This window comes from Triturus cristatus, chromosome 4_1, assembly GCF_964204655.1.
Source record: "Triturus cristatus chromosome 4_1, aTriCri1.1, whole genome shotgun sequence".
In the NCBI taxonomy this organism is placed as follows: domain Eukaryota; kingdom Metazoa; phylum Chordata; class Amphibia; order Caudata; family Salamandridae; genus Triturus; species Triturus cristatus.
This window is the reverse complement of record NC_140585.1, coordinates 1097044020-1097067725: the sequence shown is the minus strand read 5'-3', so window position 1 is coordinate 1097067725 and position 23706 is coordinate 1097044020. Positions and strand designations below refer to the sequence as shown.

At 44.9% G+C, this 23706-nt stretch overlaps 1 protein-coding gene across 3 annotated transcripts in view; it reads left to right on the top strand.

The window, feature by feature from the left end:
• The window catches only part of CPNE8 (copine 8), a 961735-nt gene that overhangs the window by 262698 nt on the left and 675331 nt on the right, over positions 1–23706 (top strand). For 2 of the 3 annotated variants that reach the window (XM_085654090.1, XM_085654092.1), the window contains one exon: positions 7877–7980. In XM_085654090.1, coding sequence (XP_085510216.1) covers positions 7877–7980 — 104 coding nt within the window. Of the gene's footprint in view, positions 1–4474; positions 4530–7876; positions 7981–23706 lie in introns of all 3 variants that reach the window. The other variant, XM_085654091.1, reaches the window with a different exon arrangement.

Genomic DNA, 23706 nt, shown 5'->3' with positions numbered 1-23706 from the left:
TCCATTTGTAATGGGGAATATTTGGCACGTCACCTTGGGCAGATATGTGACACTTACTGGAAAGTGGGAGAATCAGCCGCTGAACATAGTATTGGGCTCTATACCACCAGCGTTACACTCGGAGGCACTATCAGCTTTGGGGGCTTTGCTGGTGAACCTCCCACCGGGAATTTTAATATTAGGGAGGGACATGAACTCCACAAGGGATTCGGAGCGGGATAGGGTAACCAGGGCAGCGAGGGGGGAGAGGGGTGGAGCCACTATGTACCTTTGCAGAGGCCATGGGCCTCACGGATATACGGCGCCTACACAATCCCCGTGAGCAACAATACACTTTCTACTTGGTAGTACATGGCAGTTACTCCCGCCTCGACCATATCCTAACTCTTCGGGGGTAATGAAGGGTGGTTCCGCAATGATCACATCAAATCTCGAGGGATCACTGATCACTCGCCGGTGGAGGTAACCCTCCAGGGCCCACTACGAACCACTGTCCCGCTTCCCAAAATAAACAACTGGGTCTTTATGGATAAGGACTTGGTGGACCAAACGAGGGAGAGGACTAAACTTTATTTTCAAGAAAACAAGGGCTCAGTTGATTCGGCTTGCACTCTCTGGGAAGCCTTTAAACCAGTGATACGAGGGCACTTTCAGGCCCACCTGGGGGGCTCTAAAAAGGAAAAAAAGGATCCAATGGGACACGGTAGAGGCCGAGGTTGTCACCTTAGAGGCAGAATTTTGGCTGGAGAGGAGATGGATCTGCCGCTTCTCCACCAACTCGAGCTTAAACGGCAAGAGATGAAAAGCCTTGCAGACCATTCCGCAAGAGCAGCCGCCCTGGCGACACAACGGCGGGTATATGATCTAGGTGACAAGACCAACATGATGATTGCTTGGTTGGAGAGAGAGAGATAGAGAATGCAATTGGGTTTCAGAGATCTGTGACTCACAGGGCACAACACATGCAGCGGGGGAGGAGATAGGGGAAGCCTTTATCGGAATACTAAGAGGAGGTCTATGCCTCAAACCCTGCTGGGACAGAGGCTGGGTGCCGTGATCTACATGTGGACATTCGACTACCTACGCTGTCCGATGAAGATAGAGAAAGTATGGATAGAGAACTTACAATCGAGGAAATTGAAGGGGCAATCCAACACTTACAGTCTGGAAAGGCCCCATGGCCGAATGGCTTACCAGCAGAACTATTCAAGATCATGACGGGTGCCTTGGCACCGTACATCCTATCTATGTTTGAGGAGGCCAGAGAGACGGGCTGCTTGCCAGTTGACCAACGTACGGCCACCATCGTGGTTATACTAAAGGTGGGCAAGCCGCCGCACCAGTGTAGCTCCTACAGGCCCATATCTTTGCTCAAAATGGAAGTCAAGGTCCTTGCTAAAGCCTTGATGAATTGCCTAGTCGGGTTGATTACATCACTAATACACCACGATCAATCCGGCTTTATGCCGCACCGGAGCACCAGAATAAACTTACGTTGCTTGTACGGCGTGATGCACCTGACTGAGACCCAACCAACTGAGAATGCGGCGCTCCTGTCATTAGATGTTCGCATGGCTTTCGACAGCATCGAATGGCACTATCTGTTTGCTGTTTTTGCAGATTTGGGTTTGGCCCTCGATTCCAGTCCTGGATTAGGCTACTTTATAATAGCCCATCGGCCAGAGTGCTGGTGAATGGCTCTGTCTCCCGCTCCTTCACCTTGCATAGGGGAACGAGACAGGGAGGTGCACTGTCCTGTGTGTTATTTGCACTAGAATTGAAGCCTCTTGTGACGCGGTTGGGTGCGGGCAGACCCAGTGGCCTCTGGAATTACTGGGGGTGGGCAGTGGGAAGAGAAAATCCCTCTATATGCTGATGACATTCTTTGTATGCGTCTAGACCCCGCTTCACCATCAGTAGACTTTTGCAAATCTTTCACTTATTCAGGGGGTACTCCGGATATCAAATTAACTGGGATAAGTCCTTACTATTTATGCTCTCGGGCAGTCCGCCACCCATTCCTCTCGAGGGCATGCAGCTTCAGGTGCATGATCACTTTAAATATTTAGACATTGTTGTCACTAAGACAGAAACAGATTTCATGGCTCAGAATCTACTACCCCAACTTGAACGCCTGAGAAGAGACGTGGCGCATTGGAGGACATTGCCAATCTCTCTAATGGGGAGCGCCGTCCTTTTTAAAATGATGTTGCTGCCGCGAACGATATATATACTCCAGGATATCCAATGGTTTCTTTAAAGAGGTTGATAGTGAACTGCGGAAGCTGCTGTTGTATATGGGTGGTGCACGAATCGCACTGGTCAAACTGCAAAGAGGCGTTTATGAAGGGGGCCTGGCAGTCCCAGACCTCAGAAAGTACTATTTGGCATCACAACTAATGGTGATAAATGACTGGGTCTTCGAGGACAGAAACAACCCAGCATATCGTGTTGACAACCTAGTGATGGGCACAGGCGGCTACCCTGCCGCTCTTTATCATAAACGAGCTTGGAAATCTATGCCTCCCCACACAAAGGATTTGTTGGATGCCTGGACTGGGAGTAATACATTTTTGGGGTGGGACAGTAGATTGACGGAACACACGCTGTTGTGGGAAAGTGATATGCTGGAAGAGGTTGGGATTTTACGGGGCTTCGGCAAATGGAAACTGTTGGATATTGCCCACTTGGGGGATTTATGGCAGGGCCCGGCGGTCATATCGTTAAAAAATCTACAGTCTGAGTTCCAGTTAGCGGACACAGAGCGATATAAATATATGCAGCTAGGACATGCACTCTGTACACACATCCGTGAGGGGTAACATATCCCAGAATACAGCCCATTGGAAGATGGTCTTCTGTGAGATCCTATTCATGAAACAGCATTATCCATCACATACAAGAAGATCGTCAATAACTCGCCTGATCCCTTGGGGGTGCTCAGGGAGGCCTGGGAGGTCGACATCGGGTTAGTGGAGGACGATGATTGGGCAGAAGCCGTACAAAGCCTGCGATAAGTGGCAAATAGGGCATGATTTAGATTAGTACAGCTGCGGATCCTCCATAGGTCCTATTCCACGAGCACGCTCATGCATAAACTCGGACGCATCCATATAGAAACCTGCATTCAAGGCTGCGACAGTAAAGGCACCTTTTTTCATATCCTCTGGGAGTGCCCTCTTGTACACCACTACTGGGAACAGGTGACACGGGTGATGGAGGTCTTGGGATTAGACATTCCCTTAGATGCCAGATGGTATATACTGTGTGTGACGGGGGATCAGATGAGGCCGAAATACCAGAAACTCTGGTTGATGGTGGCCGCGATGGTGGCAAAAAGAAATATTGCTCAGGCATGGGGGACTGTCCTGCCACAGAGAGTGAGCCAATGGAAGCTTGACTTAGACTGGTGTTGTGCTGCAGAAAAAGTGGTGTATGAAGGCAGGGTTTGCCCTTAGAAATGGAAGAAAGTGTGGCACCAATAATTTGTTTATAGGGGTCTGTAAGTAGAGGCAGAGAGGGTGGAAGGGGGAGGGTCTGTCATTGGTTGTACTAGATTCCACATGTAAATGGTTGTGATTTAATGAGCTAATTGTTTCTGAAACAGACCTGTGTTATACAATGTTTCTATCACTCATTTTCTATGACCACTGTGCTGTATATTGCATAAGTTTTAAATTTAATAAAAAGACCTGTTAAAAAAACAAAAAGTGAAAAAGTACCGTGGGATTACCAGAATGCGTCTGCTCTATTTTTGCCATTATATTTGACTGATAAACAGAAATTAATGTCAATGAAAGACGCCACATACACATTGTTACATATTGAACTATTAGAACAGTTACCATTTTCTGAGGCTGCGACCGATTCAACTGTGTGTTTAATACATGGGGTTAGTCCACTGAATACTGAATGCGTTATAGAAACATTTACTGAATTACAACGTTTTCATTGATAATACTGTGATAATGCTTTCAACCTTACTATCAGTTTTCTAAAAACAACAAGCTGGAAAATTAGAAAGCTCTGATAAAAATAGCAGGTTCCCGGAAAACAGTGCAGTTATACAGTAAAGTGTAAAATATGTTTTAAAAGCAAACTTCTGAGGTCCTGCTAGTTAAATTATCTCTTACTGAGTTTTACATTAAGTCCGTTTGTTACATAAATGAGTCAGCTAGGCCCATGCCGGCATTTATCATACATCTTTGTTTTCCTCCAGATTAGCTTGCCGTAGAAGTTTCCTTACTTCTGCCAGGTATTTTACTCCCCGGCAGGCCAAGATTATAGAGTATCCTTCCATCCAGTGTATCAAGGCTTGCCTGCACGTGCGAATATTCAATTAATTAAAAAAAAAATTAAATACTATCTCACTTTTCCAGTTTACAGCCTGCATGAAAAATTATCGGGTTGGTAGATATGAGGCCCTCAGCAGTAGTTATATTCATGAATTATGGTTGTTGCCTTTCACCTTTAGATGTCAACGCACGGATACTGAAGTTTTCCTTACAGGGGAGGATTGCGATTCCACAGTAGGACATTCCCTATTCTGTAAACAAGTTAAATTTGACTGTGCCTGTAATGTTTCAGCCCCTAATCTGGCTTGTTTTTCAAAAGGTACCCCTGTCCCAGCTATTATTCCTGTGCTAACTTTGCTTTCTAACAAACGTTATCTTATTTTGAATAACCACGACTGCTGCGGCTTACGGTCAGGCATCCCGTATATAATAACAGTTTCCCAATGAGCTACATGTTGCAGCAATGTCCTGTTCCCACCCCGCATGGGTTTGTAGATAGTTTGCTTTGGCATTCCATTCCAACTTTGAAAAACAGATTTCAATAAGCTAAGCAGACTCAAAGTGCTATTGTTTCAACAAGAAGTGGCTCTCACGTCAGCTCGAGAGACCTTCGTATTGCAGGTGGCAAGAACCGCAAGTGAGATTCACTCACTGCTAAACATGAATCTCCCACTCCATTTTGGAGAATTAATTCACCAAATAGTTAATGTGTCTAATACCAAGGGCCTAGCCCACTTTTTTAAAGTTGTGGGATTCGTCGTTGTCACCTCTTTTCAGACCCGCTTTTATTAATTCCATTTTTTTTCAGCACCTTCATGGGGTTTCCCCTGGTACTCCTGCTAATTTGCGGCGTACTTGTATTGCTATTGCTACTTCGCAATGGCTGCTCAGTTTGTGGAGCTGCCAAACCCGGTCCAGTTGCAGCTATATTGTGACCGGATGCAGCAGCTTTTTGTTGCAATGCCTTTACAAGCTCTTCACATCAACTACTGGGTGCCCTTTTCAATGAGCCCTGGATGTCTGCCTCTCCAATACCACTCACACTCCCCTGGATTACGAACTGTTAATGGGTCTGTTAAAGGCCTATGACCAGGAATGTTTCAAGGATAGGCGCCTGGTGTGTGATCCTCTACTTGGACCAACGGCAGACTTGAGTACCTGTGCTCGTGTCCATCACCCCATAGACCAGAGTTTCATCGAAGGTAACGCAGGTTGCCCTGATATGTGCCTAACAGCTTCTGGATATGAGGAGCATGTGTGCTCTGACTTGCTCAATTGGATGGATTACCTCTTTACTTTGGAAGGTTCAGACAATATACTGGGGTTTATGGCATTCCTATTTTCTCGCAACATTTCTGAATCTGCAGATTCGCTATGAATGGATATATTTTTGGGTACCCAATTGGATATTTTGTAAATTTCAACATTGTTTCAACAATTTTTTTATTTTTTTTGGTTCACAAATATCCAACTAGGGATAATACTGTGACGCTTTGCCTCTGCTTACCTCTGACTTTTGTCTTGGCATGGTGCTACCGACCTGGCCAAGGGGAGGGTGTCACGTCGCCCTTAAGGACATTGTCATCTTCACTAACTTAGCATGAGTCCGCTGCAGCCTGCCTGCCTGCTGCTTTACTCACATTATTGCATGTCTTTATAATAATTTCAATGATTATTTTCACATGAGAACTCATCGCTGTGTTCATTCTCTGCATGTTCCTGGAATTTTGACTGAACATTATGTGCAAGGTCAAACAACAATGCCCCTTGTTATTTTGTTCTGGCCAGGCCTTAGCCCTTAGCCCTTAGACAAAACATACAGATGCAGCTGTTGTTTGAACTACGTTCTTTGGTCTTATTAGAATACACGAATAGGTAGCACACGCTTGGAGAGGGACCTTTCCAGGGAGAAGAGCGAGACATCACCTATGATGTAGATCTACCATATATAGGCTAAGGTATGGGGTCTGCTAACAAAGCCCAGAGATCTTCTAATATATAATAATACTGCTTCTTAGCAAGGGGAGGGGGGTTAGGCTCTATTGTCTTTTCATTATGACATCCCTCTTCATGATATATGGACAAGCTGCTATGCTGACTGTATTTGTACTATGCACTTTCCTAGTTGTTGCGGTACATATACTGCGTGTTAGGGCATGTTAGTTAAAATAAATATTTTAAACTATTTCTTGTCTCTGTCAGATCTTATTGTGGACAAGTACAAGAGTGAGTGTGAAAGGGTGTATCGTGTTACAGCGATTCCTGAGAGATCTGAGAGTGTTGTGTTCTGGGATGTTAATCATATGTTTTTCTATGAGTAAGTAGGAGAGCAAGGGAGACACTATAGCTAGTCAATCCTGGGCTTGTGGGTACTAAGGTGGTAGGAAGACTCAGTCCCTATACACCAAGGTCCTATAATGCTGCACATAGTTCTGAGTTAGTGCAGAATCCCTGCAACACTCTTCTATGTGAGATTTAAATCCACATATGTACTGACTTCTGTATTGTAAAGCAAAATCTGTGTAGAAAAAAGTCAAATTGCAAAAAAAAACTAATGGAGTCCATACATAAATGGAAATGAGGAGGGACGGGGTTACCAAGAGTGGTAGCATATGTAGACCAAAGGTACAATTCTTAAAATGTGTGTGCAAACAATTTTAACTTGCATGCACAAAAAGTTACATCTGGATCTTGAAATGATAAATATTGATTTACAGAAACAGATCTGCAGGTTTTTATGTGTGCTGATAAGATGGCTCTCAGAAATCAACTACTTTGCAGGAATTTGGAACTTTGCTTAATAACTGACATTGGCAATGTCTTTTCAAACACTGATGGCACTTCCTAACATATGGCTACTTCAGTTGCTAAAAGGTGCAATAGGTGTAGTTTAGTGCCCAAACCCTCCCGCTCCCATGCACACATTTTTGAGGGAATCTAAGGGATGGGATTTTATTCACATGGATAACATTTCCATGGAAAACAAAAAGAGTAGAAAAGGGTTACTCTAAAGTAAACCTTACACCTCTGAAATTTCCACACTATTGAAAATGTTAAATCTTTGAAGCTTAAGATAGCCAGAAGCACACAAGCAACACTATGAATTGTGTAGTTGCATTGGGATATACCTGTCAGTTTTTTAGTTCCCCAAAATAAAAACATGAATGTAAATTGTAGATCCACATATGCACCAATATGGATTAAATCGCTTCTTGAGAATTGGCCCTTTTATGCATTGGTTTATCAGTGCAGTTAAACAGAAGGTACATGTTTGCACCAGGTCAAGATGGCGAGCGAGGGAGTGAGTGAGCGAGTGAAGAGGGGGCAATATATAATTTCATCACCAGGTCAAACAATGCGACTTGTTCTCTAGACCAGCTCTGTTAATTTATCCTTAATCTTCGGGCAGAAGACGGGTAAACATGTCTTGTAATCGGGTACTGCCATGATATCTCATTAACATCCAGCAATTAATATATGCAGCTAACAGCTACCAGAAAGCCTGATAGTAAAGATGTGGAATTCATAATTACCTGTAATCAAATTCATGTCTTAATCTTGCTTTATTTTTCTTCCCACAGTTTGGGAGAACAGAAGAGATTTCCAACACTTTAAATCCTGATTTTGTCAAGAAATTTGTTATGGACTACTTTTTTGAAGAAAGACAAAACCTTCGATTTGATTTGTAAGTCTTCAAGCAATATAGATATATTTATATAAAAATAAGCATTTATGGTATACATATGTTTATTAAATGTATGTATTCTGTAGTCTTTCCTAATCTAGGGGCTAAAGAGATTATGGTGTTATTTATTTCCCAGGTCAGGCTTTTCTGAATAGCAAGTGTGTGCTACCTGTTCGGTAAATTGAGTGATTCATACTTGTGTTTATTTGATATACTTAAATCATTAATTATTCTTACTTTCACAGGAGTGAATACCATAGGGTCTATTGTAACCTTTCAGCGGAGCGGTGACGGCGATGTTTGCACTGCCGTGCCACCGCTCCTCTGAATGACGCCGCGCCTCCCCACCCTCCCGCCAGATTTTGACTAACAAGTAGTATGGCAGGCGAGTGGTGTTGCGTTCCCATGGCGGTGCCTCTTTTAGAGGCTGTGGTGCCATTAAAAAAGGCACCGCGATGGGACTGCACTACAAGGTTCCTTCACGGCATTGACTCGAAAGTCCATGCCATGCAGGACCCGATGTGCATGCACACAGTGTTCCCCCCTGTGTGCATCCATATATGTTTGGGGCACAAGGGGGCCCTGTAGGGCCCCCTCTGTTTCCTCTCTGCTAGGGTTTTCGTGGCGGTGGAACTACTGTGAAAACGCTGGCAGAGAAAAAACTCCTAATATGCTCCGCGGAACCGTGACAGTACCACCAAGCATATTGCGGCCTCTGAATGTGGCTCCAACCCCAGGGAACGGCTGTTCCCTGGCTGAATCGGCAGTCCGAGGGTGGTCTGACTGCCCAGTTCATATTCGGACCACAGGTGCAGCGGTGGCTGGATCTGCCACCGCCGCACCTCCACGAGTCTGGCAGTCCTCGGACCGCCAGAATCATAATAGGGCCCTAAATCTTTCTTGAAGTGAGAAAGAGTAGGTAAAACTTGGCATATACAGCACTGTGTATTTGTGCCTTGTATCTGATTTTTACTACATCAAGTTATATATGTTCCACTATGTGTATCCTTTTACTACATTATTGAACATTTATTTATATGTAGAATCATATCTAAATGCACAATCTTACATTACGTGTGCATGTAGGGGTGCCAGCGGGCATTCCTTGAGGCAACGCACACATAACCATTTAATCAGTTGTTAGGGAAGGAGTGTATCATTGATTTTCAGACTATCCGGATAAAGTAAATGTTCATGCAATTACCCTAAGTGGTATTTATTTACAAAGTCAATTGCAATCCTGAAATAATGACAAGGATCCAGCAGTCCTCAATCAAAGTTGGACACTCCTGAGTTAGAACTTCATCTGCTTGCAAACCAGTGACATTCTTTTCACTTGAAGATAATCTGATTTGGAATTGATTTGCAGAGTATTCATGCCCTTATTAAAGTCTCCAGAAGTGATGGTAATTTTTGTTTGAATCTCTGAACAGGCATTCCAATTAAATTAAGAAATATAAATATATAAAGCAACTGCTACGTAAATGTTTCAACAATTCCCCTTCAATAGATAATAAAGAGTATACCACACATGCTTTCTGTATTGTCCCATGGTTGGTATGTAGTTTCCCCTAACTGGATTATTGAATTTGAATGGTGTGCTCTCTCAATATTAATGTGGCTAGGAGTAGCTTTTGTTGCTTTTGTTTGAAAATCACTGACATTTATTTTGCAATATATTTTTCTTTGTTGGTATATTTATTATTTACATTATTTTATTTACAATTAGAAGTTAATCCATATTAGCCTGACAGGAACAGAGCCATGACAAATCTTCAGGATAAACAGTGAGGAGCTATTCACAAACAACATTTGTTGTATGTTTAGTAGTATCACAATACTTCAGCTCACTTACTACAAGATGTTATTTCTAACCTGCTTGTGGAGATCTCTGCCTCTGGCTCTTCTTTCCTTTTTTCTGTGTGAGATCTCCACCATGGCTGTGGAGATCTCCACACACATACTGCAGGAAAGAATGATCTCCTTTCATGCTACCCCTCCCACTTTTTGCTGGTTTCAGTATGTGTTTTTGACAGGTCTGACTGGGATCCTGGGCCCAGTCACTGTGCTTCCTCCCTACATTGGCTATGGTAAGTACTTCTGTACCTCCAGCATTGGCTACTGGTGTACTCTTATAAGTCCCTAGTATATGGTACTAAGATACCCAGAGCATAGGTACACCAGGGTTCTTCCATGGACTGGAGCATGTATTGTGCCACCCATGAGAGACCACTCATAATGTGATTATAGGCCTGTGATTGCAGCTTATGTAAGTTAGTGCTAGCACCTCTTATGACAGATATTGCTTTCCTATATCCGAGGTCACTGCACTTAAAAGCTATAAGTCATCCCTAGGGCAGGCCTTCTAATCCTGAAGGCAGGGAGCTGGGTTTTAAGTGTGAGGGCACCCCTGCATGAGCAAGACACCCCTATAAACCCCTGAGTCGATTCTCCAGGCATTGTAAGTGCGGCAAGGCATTTTGTTACATATAGTGGCCATCCATTATTATGAGATGGATACCTATATAGTGGCTGTGCCGTACCTGGGCATTTTTGGTATCAAACATGTTTGAATCATACCCCAGCACCGTTACTGTTGTTGGAGGTATGATTCCATGCACTGGGGGACTCCTCTGGGAAGCCCCCAATACTCCGGTAACAGCCTTCTAGTGTCTACCAGCAAGCTAGTGCTGCTGGCGACCACAGACATCATTCTGCCCTCCTGCTGCCGAGCTGAGTTCGAGCAAGGAAAGGTAGAACAATAGGTTTCCTGTCACAGGGAGGTGTGGCCACCTCCCAGACAGGACTTGGTGTATTGGGCTTGGGTGATGATGCTCCACTGTGTCGTCAGACAGCTTTGAAGGGAACATTTGGTGCTCTCCTTGCATAGCCCGGTTTCAGTCAGTTCAGGGAGCCCTTGGCTCCCACTCTGGTGCAAAACTAGACAAAGGACATGGGAGTATCCTCCCCTCTGTCCAACCCCACCACTGGGAGGGACTTTGGAGTCTTCCTAACCACTTTCCTATGGCATTTAAGGGCTTACCTGTGGGTGGATCCTCAGATTCGTCATGGGACAAGACTCAAGCCTGAGACCACATCACTCTTTGACCGTCTGGACACTTTGACTTAACTGGACTTTGCCTGGATCCAGGACGGCATCAAGAAAGACTCTAGCTGCTCCTGGTCTCACTGTTCTGCAATTCTTCTTCATTGTCTGTACTTCTTCCAGGATCATCAGCAGACCGGTGGGCATCAAGGACACCCAAAGTAATCTCCCCTGGGAGTAAAGGAGTCACTCCCCTGCATCTGCAGGCACAGCATCGAAGCTGATCAGTCTGCTGCTCCTGACGTCCCACGGATTTCGAAAGGCTCAGCAACACAGGTGGTGGTTCTGCAACTCACTCGAGGCCTGACCTGTCCTCTCAGCAATTTTGAGGATTGTATCCCTATTTGGAGCTGCTGGGACCGAACCCCTGTACACCACGTCAACTTTCTGTTGGCAAGGCTTGTTGGCTTTGCACTACAGAGATCTTTGGGCTACAAGAAGCTCCAGCCTCCAGCATCTCTTCCTGCCAAGCTCAGTGTCCTCACCACATCCTCTGCAACATGGGCCTTCATCTTTAGTGAGCTGTTCAAGGTCCTCTTGCGACTCCTGTGCCTTGGCCTGTGGGTCCGCTTTAGGGTCTTTTCCTATTCCGGTAGGCTCCCCTGCTTGCTCTGGCCTGCTCTGACTCTCCTGCTTGTGGTGAGTCCCTTGGACCTTGGTGGTCCCAACGTTGCTCCTTCTTTGCTTTCCACACCTGTTGCAGCTTCCAAGGCTTGTTGGTGCCCCTGCCGGACACTGACCACCTGGTTCTCAACTTCCAACATGGGACAGCTCGTGCACTGTTCCTGGTCTTCCTCAGCACTGTCTGGTCCCCAGAGTTGCAGCGATAAAGTCACTGTCAACTTTTCTGAACCATCAAACATCAGTGGGGATTGTTCTTCCGTGCCTCCTGGTCACCTCCGAGTGGTATAGACTCTGTCCCCTCTGCTTGCAGATTCTCCTCTTCAAGAATCCACCCTTGGATTCCACCAGACATTTGCACTGTCTTCTCCAGCTGCTCCTTTCTTGAAGTCTTCCATTGTGGTCTAGGAGGGTTCTTGACTTCACTTCGCACCTATGAACCCGGCCTCCCTGGTTACTGGGTTATCCATGGATGGGGTGACTCCAACCTTCTGTCTTCCACAGGGTTTTTTCAGAGTCCCTCTTCTCCCAAACTGCAACCACGACTTTCCTGTTGACTTCTATGCGACACACTGGTGTGTTTCCACTCTGCACACAGCCTCAGTGGGATTCCTGGGTACTTACCTTGGTTGGATCCATGTGTCCCCAGCTCCTCTGAGTCTCCTGGCCCATGTCCTGACTTCAGTCGCAGTTCACATGCCACTTTTTTAGTCTATGGTTTGGTCTCCCTCCAGAGAGCACTGTATTTTGTGCTTACTTACCTGTTCACAATTGAAATATTATTGTGTGTTTCTGTTTATATCTATGTAGGAGAGATACCAAAGTATTAGTGAGTGTTGTGTAATAAATAGACATATTTTTGTATATACACTGATTGCTTCTTTTTCGTTTAACCTACACTACATGATTAGATCTGGTAAAACAAGCTCCTTAACGTTCCTTCTGGATAAACCTGAAGGCTGCTCTCCGCAGCTACCACTTAGAGAGCTTTCTATGATTGTCTAAGAACACTAAAATCACCTCAAGAGTTTTCTGGATGGGTGCAAGGTGCGTCATTTACATAAGTGTGCACCATATACTAAGCCAGCCTCCTACAGTGGTGTGCAGCGGTTGGGATTTAAGCCTGCACTGTTTTACCAGCTAATCTAGGTGTGGTTTGATAAAAAACCATCATGGGCATTAGGCACATATAAAATACTTGTGGTAAGAAGTAAGTTCTGCTGAACGTTTTGGATTGGCAGTCAAGGGTCCAGCACAACCCTTTCTCCAATCTTTGGAAGTTTAGACTTCACTAGGTTAGGTAGGTGCAACACCACACTACTTCTGGTTAGCATGCCTTTAGTTGGGAGGCCCTTTGGGCCCAGCCCTCTAGGTACAGTGGTCTGAGGTTCCAGGAATGCAGGAGGACCTTAGCTGCATCCAGAAGGCTTAAGACAGGTAGTAACCCTAACAAAGAGCAACTCCTAGAGATGCTACTGCAGTAGGGCATTCAGTATCTTGAAGGGTCAGAAGGGCAGGTTATCTTTGGTATGGGTGGGGCTCAAGATAGAGGGGTCAGGGGTGGCTTACCCCAGTGACCACAATTCTGAGCTTCTGAGCATGCCGAGGAGGAGTCTGATGACTCCACACTGGTGAACTCTGATACACCAGAGAGTAGTACAGATGGTACAGAGGGAGTCCCTAGAGGTAGGTCCCCCTTTTTTCCTCCTGGGAGAGTGAAAAGAGTCCAGGGGAGGTCTGGGTCCTTCTCTGTCCATTCCAATGCCTCTAACACCTCCATAGGGACCTCCAACTCTAGGAAGAGGCGGGACTCCTTAGAAAGGAAATACCACCTACTCAAACATGAGAGAGCTAAGCTCAGGCTCAAGAAGGAGCAGTTGGACCTTGCTAAGGACACCCTGGAAGTGCAAATGATAGCAAGAATTTGGGACTAGGGTTCCATGATGGGAGCACTAGCGAGCCTAGGAACATGAGCAGGATTGTCCCTCCTTAGCAGGAGGGGGATGAATGGATCACTGCCTTTGAGAGTGCCTGTAAAGAACAGAAGGTCCCTCCTGTTGCTCTACTTTGCTAACAAAGGTAGAGACAAACTTCGCACTGTTAAGGGAGAAGATGCTGACAACTACACAGTCTTGAAGAGTGCCCTCATAGATGGGTTTGGGTTAACCACTGAGTAATACAGGGTTAGGTTTAGAGACACACAGAAGGCACACACCCATGACTGGGTTTATTATTTATATAGTGCTATGCAGGCTCTGGAAGGCAGGCTTTATGGAAGTAATGTGCATGACTATGAGTGATTGTACAATTTATTGATAAGGGAGCACATCCTTAATAACTGTCCAAATCATGGACTATGAACTGACGTCTCCCCATGAATTGGGAAAGAAGGCAGACAAATGGGTCCATACCAGGGTCAAGCAGAAAAACAATGGTGATGGTGGTGACCAGAAGAAGTAAGATTCTTCTAAGGCCCAAGAGAAGGGTGTGGAGAAAGGTAAAGACAAAAAGGAGTCTTCACAAGGTCACCAAACATCTTCCTCCTGGGATGGGTCACAAACCTCCTCTTCCTCTGGCAAGAAACACTGATGTTAGCTATCTTAAGGAGAAAGGCCATAGAGTAAGGGATGCCAGTTATTTTAGATCTAACACTAAATAAGCTACTACTACTGCCCCTTAGGCAACTAGCACTAGTACAAGTAGTAGTAATGCTCCCAAGGGATTAGTAGGGTTAACTTTGGGTTCCAAAAGTAGGTTCTGCCCTAGTCAGAACACCCACTCGGGCTGTCCTTTTCTGTGACAGCGGCATGGAATTTGCCACTTTACTTGTAAGTCCCACTAACATGGGCAAGTACAGGCAACAGCCTCTGATCAATGGTCAGGAAGCTGTGGCATACGGGGACACAGGGGCCAGTGTCCCCATGGGGACAGAGAAACTTGTGTCTCCTGATCAGATCATAGTTGGTCAACTTTACCAAGTGACCAATGCAAGCAATGTCAGCACTGATCATTCCTTGATAGTTGTAAATCTCATCTGGGGAGGGGTAACTGGCCCTAAGAGTTGTGGTTTCCCCAGACTTACCTTTGGACTGTCTTGCTGGGCAATGATTTAGAAACGTTAGCCTGATCTGAAGTGGAGTTCAGAACACAGGCAGAGATTGGGAATCTCTGCCAGTGCATTTTGCTGTTATTAGGGCTCAGGCCAAACATTTAGGCATAGAGGGAGCTCTGGATCCTGGAAGAATGGACCGGCTAGCTCCCAGGGCAAGGAGCAGAAAGGTTTAAAAATGATCCTCTTCTCAGACTCTCAGTGAGGATCAGTCTCCTGAGGTAGATGACCTTCGCCACTGTGGAGGAGCTGTCCCAGAAGAGCTTGGGCTTGACATGGCAGAGTTCTTGGGTAGAGGGGGCCTTTCTAGGGCAGACTTGAGTCTTGAGCAGAAATCGTGCCCCTCTCTTTAACAGCTCAAACAGCAAGCTGCTGTTGAGGAGGCAGGGAATGTCAGTCGGTCCCATAGGATATATTGGGAAGATGGGCTCCTGTTTTCTGAGAGTAGAGACCCCAAGCCTGGTGCCACTAGGAGGTTGGTTTTACCTCAGAAATCCAGGGGTTTTCTTCTGTCCCTGGCACATGACATTCCCCTTGCAGAACATCTTGGGCAAAGCAAGACTTTGAACAGGCTTGCCCCTCACTTTCACTTGCCCTACATGTCTGAAGACACCAAGGAGTTTTGTTGCTCCTGTGTCACTTGCCAAGCCAATTGTAAGTCAGGTGGCACTACAAAGGCCCCCTTAATTCCACTCCTAGTGATTGGGGTTCCCTTTGAGAGGGTAAGGATAGACATTGTTGTCCACTTAAACCCTCCAACAGCATCTGGACATAGTTACATATTAATGGTGGTGGACCATACCACTAGGTATCCAGCAGCTATTCCCCTTAGGACCACTATAGCTCCTGTGGTGGCTAAGGCCCTTCTGGGAGTCTCTCCCTAAGTTTCCTAAGGAAGTCTTGTCAGACAGAGGTACAAAAGTCGTGTCTAGTTACATAACTACATTGTGGAAAGAGTGTGGCGTAAACTGCAAGTTTACCACACCTTACCATCCACAGTGCAATGGGCTTGTTGCAAGGTTCAACAGCACCCTAAAGGGTATGATCATGGGGCTCCCAGAAAAGCTCAGGTGAAAATGGGATGTCTTACTACCCTTCCTTCTCTTTGTCTACAGAAAGGTTCCTCATAAGGGGGTGGGCTACAGCCCATTGGAACCTCTGTTTGGACATCCAGTTAGGGGTCCAATGTTTTTGGTTAAGGAGGGAAGGGAGCAACCTCTCAAATCTTCTAAGCAAGACATTGTGGACTATGTCCTTGGCCTGCATTTATGCATGGCTGAGTACATGAAGAAGGACAACAAAAACCTTGAGGCCAGCCAGGAGCTTCAGAAAGCTTGGTATGACCAAAAGGCTGTACTGACTGTTTACCAGCCAGGACAGAAGGTGTTGGTGTTGGAGCCTGTGGCCCCAGCAGCTCTCCAGGACAAGTAAAGTGACCGCCACCATATCGTTGAGAAAAAAAGTGAGGTCACCTACTTGGTTGACCTAAGCACTCGTGGAAGTCCTTGCAGAGTCCTTCATGCGAACCGCCTACAGTTTTTTATTGACAGGGCTGATATAAGCTTACTCATGGCAACTGATGAGGAACAGAAGGAAGAGAGTGACTCTCCCTGATCTCCTCTCACAGGACCCTGTTGATGGGTCAGTAGCCTTGGCAGACAGCCTCACTGACCAGCAGCAAGCTGATTGTAGTCAAGTCCTCAATCAGTTTCCCAACTTGTTCTCTGTGACTCCCAGTCAAACCACCTGGTGTACCCATGAAGTGGACACAGATGACCGTCTACATGTCAAGAGCAAAATCTACAGACAGCCTGACCATGTCAGAGACTGCATCAGGACTGAGGTCAAAAAGATACTGGAGTGGGGGGTCATTGAACCTTCCACTAGTCCTGTAGTCCTGGTGCCAAAGCCCCACACCCAAGATGGTAAGAGAGAGTTGAGTTTTTGTGTAGACTATAGGGGTCTCAATGCAGGCACTAGGACTGATGCCCATCCAATTGCCAGGACAGATGAGCTGATTGTTACTCTGGCCCTCTGGCCTCTGCCAAGTATCTCAGTACATTTGACCTGACAGCTGGTTACTGGAAAATCAGACTCTCTGAGGATGCCAAACCAAAAACAGCATTTTCAAAACCTAGTTGGCATTATCAATTCATTGTGATGCCTTTTGACTTACAAAAATGCACCTGCCACATTACCAGTGGTTGCTGGTGACATTTGAAAGTGGTGAGGCGTAAACGTTTGTGATGAGTGCCCGGTGGTGAGAGAACATGACTGTCAGAAGTGGCCCCCCACCGGAGAACACTTTTGAAAAAAGAGTGGGCAAATGGTGCCTTTTTAAGCATATTTGAGAAAGCAAGAAAGTTAATAAAGCAATTGCGAAAGTGTAGCTTTTACAACAATAAATACATTTCATATGATAATGATGTAGGTAGCTGTTTATTCAGAATAACCACATAGCTGTTAGTTTGTCTGACATAGCTGCCCATCTCGCTCTCTCTGCCCCAGCTCATCTTGAGCCCCATCCTCTAGCTTCTCTCCTGTCAGCACCCACTGTTTGTGTGCTCTCCTTTATCTTCCTCTAGTTCCCAGCCAGTTAACCTCTTGTGCTACCTATGTTCCCTCGGTCCTATCACATTGCTTGTGTACTCTATACCCTCCCCATGCTATTTCCCCTACTCTGGACTGCACCAGAAGTCTCTTGTGCTATCTTTACACCTTCATATTGCTTGAGTGTTCCCTCGCCTCCCAATGCTCTCCCTCTCTGGACCATCAACCTCCTATGGTATCCTTCGACTCCAGTGCTTTGGTCCTGCAATCTCTCCTCCCTGTGCAATCTCTCTTTCACTGCACCCCAAGCCTAATGCGATCTCAAATCTCAGACCCAGAACATTACGGTAAGTGAATTCTCAAGATCATTTTCAAATACTGTTCACAACAAATGTACACAAGCTCTTGCAAATGCAACTAACTATCCAGAGATCTGTCAATCCGACAAACCTGCAGAACGGTTCCTACAAGAACGTAACTGATTTGTATTATCCTTAAAATGTCATGTTCACTACGCCCTAACTCCACATCGACATTTGATTTTGTATATCACAGGGTTTGCGATCACAAAAATGCCTTGTTCATGAGGCCTTTACACACCTTTTACTAGTGGGACTGCTAGATGCACTATGGGACAGACTACCATACTTCATTCCTTATGTCTGTCTTCTTCTGTATCCACACAAAGGAGGGCAAGAGAATGATAGGCAGCTAAAACATCAAAATATAAAGAAGAGTGAAATAAGTAAGGGCAACATAATTGAGGAAAAAAGGCAGTGAGCACTCTAGCTTCCATTATGGATGCCAACATAAACATTCTACGATGTTACTTCTATTCAGTAAGATAGCTAGGCACATGCTGCAGTGATTTACATCATAGCCTGCAAGTAATTGTTCACTCACTTTGCTGGAGCCTCTCGGCGTTTCACCCTTTCTTGGATCATAAAATGACTATCAGTTAGGCCTGGGCAAAAATTTCGTTCCGTTCGCGGAAATTGCGATAATTTGACATTTTTGCGTTCCGCGGAGAGCGCGAAAATGTCAAAAATTCCGGTTTCCGCAGCTTGGCGATAATTTGTTTCTTGCTCGCGCTGTAAAATGATACATTCTCGCGCGCGCACGATCGCCTTACCTGAATCCCTGCGTTCGCCGACAAGTTTTCTTGATCCGGTCGCGTTCTCCATGAGATGTTGTATTGTTTTTAGCCATTTGCGCTGTCTCGCGACAGTTCGCGCCCGCAGTGACGTCATGCGTCGCGCGATCACGTCTTTCTTCTCGCGATCATGCACCGCGAGAACAACTCAAAACAAGATGGCCGCGCCCGCAAGCAACCACATGGGTAAGTTGGCGACCCGCAACCATGCAGAAAATCTCGCGAACATGCCGGAAAAAAACTTCCGCATCTTTGCGATATTTCTGCTTGTTTGCGATAATTTTAAACATTCTCGCGATAATTTGCGAAGGTTAATTCCGCAAATTCCGCCCACCCCTACTATCAGTGGGGTAATTATCTACTGGCGGTCGCCAGTAGATAGTTATAGTTAGGGCCTATTTTCCATAGCAAATTTGCAACATTCTATTCCCAATAACTTTGGCGCCGGTTGACGAATCTTCACGAAACTTTCAAAACTCGTGGGACGCTCCGGTCCGCTCCTATCTTGAAAGTTTCAGGGTGATTCGACAAGCGGGGGCCGAGAAAAAAGGGGGGTCCCAAAACATGTTTTCCCTATGCAATTTCCCATAGGAAACTTTAGACACGGCTACAGCCCAAACTGCTGAACGGAATTACACCAAATTTGTCAAAGAGGTAGTTCTTGGTTCAAAAAGAACCCTTTTTGTTAAATGGTGTAAATCCGTTCAGTAGTTGCTGAGAAAATCAAAAGTAAAACACATATATATCTATGGCCGCGGTGGATCCACGCACCCTCCCGATCACAAAATTTATGGTAATTGACTGTCAACACTCCAAACCAGGAAGTGTTGGCAGCTATCTTGTGCCTCAGTAGAACTGAGGCACAAGAAATCAGTGAAAGAAAATGCGCAAAACGCGAATAGGGGCAGGGTAGAAACACCCTGACCCCCTAGCCCTGCTTAGGGGGTTCCACAGTGGTGAAGGGAGGGGACGGGGCCTGAGGTGACGTGTGCAAACACGCCCTGTGGCGCGTTTTAAGTTGGGGAAATAATTCCCCTTCAATCCTGAGGGCCCCTGGGGGCCAACTAACCCACCAGGTGCTTCCAGTAAGCACCACTGCGCTGCATTGCAGAGAGGTGGTCTAGGCCGTGCCCCTTTTTACATCTCTCTGTAACACAGCTCTGTGGCTCTTACTGGAGGTATCTAGTGGGCTAGTTGGACCCTATGGACCCTCAGGATTCAAGGGGACTTAATCTCCCAACCTAAAACGTCCACAGGGCACGTTTACACAGTGGTGAAGGGAAGGGACGGGATCTGAGGTGACGTGTGCAAACACGTACGGTGGTGCATTTTAAATTGGGGAAATAATTCCCCTTCAATCCTGAGGGACCCTGGGGGCCAACTAGCCCACCAGGTGCTTCCAGTAAGCGCAACTGTGCTGCGTTGCAGAGAGGTGGTCTAGGTCGTGCCCCTTTTTACAACTCTCTGCAACACAGCTCTGAGGCGCCTACTGGAGGTACCTAGTGGGCTAGTTGGACCCCAGGGACCCATAGGATTCAAGGGGACTTTATCCCCCAACTTAAAAGGCCCACAGGGCGTGTTTGCACATATGTCACCTCAGGCTCTCCCTCTCCCTTCACCAGTGTGCAAACGCACCCCATGGCGCGTTTTAAGAGGTAGTTTTAATCCCTCTGCCCTATTATGTACTAGGGGCTTACAGAGGAGGTCATGCTAATCACAGGTGTACCCCAACACATAGTGTTCCATAGTGTATGTAGGTGTTTTCACTGTATTCCAAGTGTCTTTTAGCATACCACTGGCTCTAGGCCTGGTTAGTCAGAGTCAGTTAACACCAGTACCCGTCTGAAAAAGTTGTGGGCACAGGATGATTGTGTAACAAGGCCTCTTTCTGCTCCTCTGTTGGTTCTTTGTTCAAATGTCTTGATTCTTCCTCCACTTTTCTTCGTCTTTGAGGACTTCTGTTGCTTCTTTCTGCATTTCTTTTTTTTCTTTCTGTGCGTTTTTTCTTCTTTCTTCACATGTCCTACCTCTGTAGGCATAGTTAGAAATTAGCATTTAAAAAACCTTGGAAATCACTGAAAAAACCATAGGTTTCAGTTACGTTAAAGTTAGAAATTAGCATTTAAAAAACCTTTGAAATTCACTGAAAAAAACCATAGGTTTCAGGCACGTTATAGTTAGGAATTAGCATTTAAAAAACCTTCGAAATTCACTGAAAAAACCATAGGTTTCAGGGGCGTTATAGTTAGCTGGACATTTCACTCGTACAAAACCATTGAAATTCCCCCATTATAGTGAGTTCAGCTAACTATACCTCGCGCTCCCGCAATGCACTGCTGATGACGTCACATATTACATCACTCATGACATGGTCAGTGACATCACTGATGACATCTCAAATGACATCACTGATGACATCACTGATGACATCATCCACATGATAGAGTGGCAGACCTCCTCTCACCCTAATATAACCCTTGATAAACACACTCAAAAATAGAAACTAACATTTTCAAAACAATGAATATACCAATGCCAGTTACAACAACTTATTCAGTAATTCCAAGATCTACATACACATCCACTCATTCACCAACAGTCCTATACAGTCACTCATACATGTACTCACTTAACATATGTACACATCCTGTTACACACCGCCACTCATCCATAGAGTTACTCACATACATAGTCACTCATGCTAATAAAGAATCAACCATCCATTTACTTGCATATACAGTTCTACACACACTAGCACACTTACTTCTACAGAAACTTACACATACTTACTCTTTAAACAGTCACTTATACAAACACATACTTATTCATACAGGAACTCTTCCAATCTCTCACTCTCACATATACTCACTTATATACACCAATACTCACATATACTAGTTTAAAATATATGTAGTTACTTATAAAGACACTATTGAGACAGTCATTCACTCAGTAACACACCCATACACACACTCATCCACCCATACAGTCTTGCACACATACTGTCTTCAACACATACAAACAGTGACACACTCATTCATGCATCTATGCACTAAGTAATACCCTCCACTGAAAAATACAGACACTCATACTGATACTCGAAAAATCAAGTAATAACCCATATAGACACTCATGTAGCTACTCACCAACCCATGCAGTCACTTACACACAAAGTGAGAGACTGATACAGATATTTACATATTTAAACATTACTCATTAACCCATGTATTTACTAAGATACAGTTAATCAGTCCGTTATACAATCAATTTTACAAAAAAAATCATCCATTGAGACACTTATATAGACATTTATTCTTCCATCGACCTTGAGATATACATATATAAAACATGTTTAATTTTCAGAAAAACACACATTCACTGGGTGATGTCATCAGTGATTTCATCAGTGATGTCATTTGAGATGTCATCAGTGATGTCATGAGTGATGTCACTGGCCATGTCATGAGTGATGTAATATGTGACATCATCAGCAGTGCATTGCGGGCGCGCGAGTTATAGTTAGCTGAACTAACTATAGCGGGGGAATTTCAATGGTTTTATACGAGTGAAATGTCCAGCTAACTATAACGCCCCTGAAACCTATGGTTTTTTCAGTGAATATAAGATATATTACACAAAGCTCATGACACAATTCCTTATGTGGTACAATCTATAGAACACCATATCATAAATCCGGTCAACCAAACCAAATATTGTTGAGCCTGTTCATTTAAGGCTGCCACTTTCAAATGTCACCAGCTGCCACTGCTTGTGTTACTATCTAGTATTCCCAAAGAACTCAGGATTACCAGTGCAATCAAGAGCCTGATGTTTGGATTCATCTTGATTCGATTAGATAGTGCAATATAGGAAGTGATTTTCAAGCAACCTTCAGAAAAAGTCAACGACCTCCGCCCCTCCCTACTGCCATCAATTTATTTGAAGTCTGATACACGTTTTCTCTTCCTACTTCGTAATAACAAATAGGCTGCAGAGCAAATGCGTTGGGGCGTGCGAGGGCCAGCTGCCTTTCCAGACGCACTCCCGTGGCTTGGCTTTTCTAACTTGCTGGAGTTGGGAGGACCCGGAGGAAGAACCCTTTCAACTGCCTTTCAGGAGCAATAGAGACGAGGGAGTAATGCCTCTCTGTGGACTTGGTATGCTACCCGACAAGCATGCTTGGGACTGCTAGCTAGGGCCATCATGCTTGTGTGGGGTCGGCAAATTGTCAATGCAGTGCACCTTCAAGGGCGTATTGCCCTTTCCCTTACAGAGGCGGGTAGGACAAAGCCAAGCCTATGTTTCACTCTGAGGGTCTCCTGTCCTGTCACTCTGTTGCTTTTTAGCTAGATTTAGACTTTTCACATACCTAACTTAAACGCGTAAAAGGCGCCACCCTGCTCGTTAGCTAACTGCCTTCTGATTGGTCCCCATCTCTATTCACTAAACTAAAGTACAGGGGAATGATGCAGTTTTGCGAAAACGTTTTTTGATTTCAAAAATTAGGAAAAAGAAAAAAATATGAGTGACAGGCAAGCATTTAGCTCCAGAAAGCAGCGGTGATATAATTATGCAACTACGGGGAGGCCCGATGAGAGAACCTATCCCTTTAAAGACAAGTAATGCATGGAAATTAATTTCGTAGTCACTGCTTTCAAGAGATAATAAGACGAAGGGACAATATTGTTATTAAAAGGACCAGAAAAATAGCTTTCATGAGTTGCACCACTTATACAAGTTTAAACTAGTGGGCGACACCTTTATTAAAAAATCTTAAACTTGTAACGGAGAACTGTGGCGAGGAAGGACGTACTTTGCATTTACACAAGCTTGCCAAAAATGGAGTCCAAAGTATTATTATTTTTTAAATTGAAATTGTATTTTGGGGGCTGGTGAATTAAGTGATGCCGTCTTGAACATCATTTTCTTTACGCTTCATGCTCTCTATGAAAATAAATACTTACTTAAACCGCCTCTGCCTTCCCTTTCACCAACAGTGTAGGTAAAATAAAAGAAAGGCCGCTTTTAACATACCCTTCACACACCCTTCGTGCACGTGCAAACATGCCTTTTGTAGGTAAAGAGTTAAGGGTAAGAATTTCCAAACGCATAGTTTTTTTAATATAGTTAAACAACGTGAATTAAGTTGGAGGACTCTTTCATTAGCCGAAATGAGATGGCCTTTCG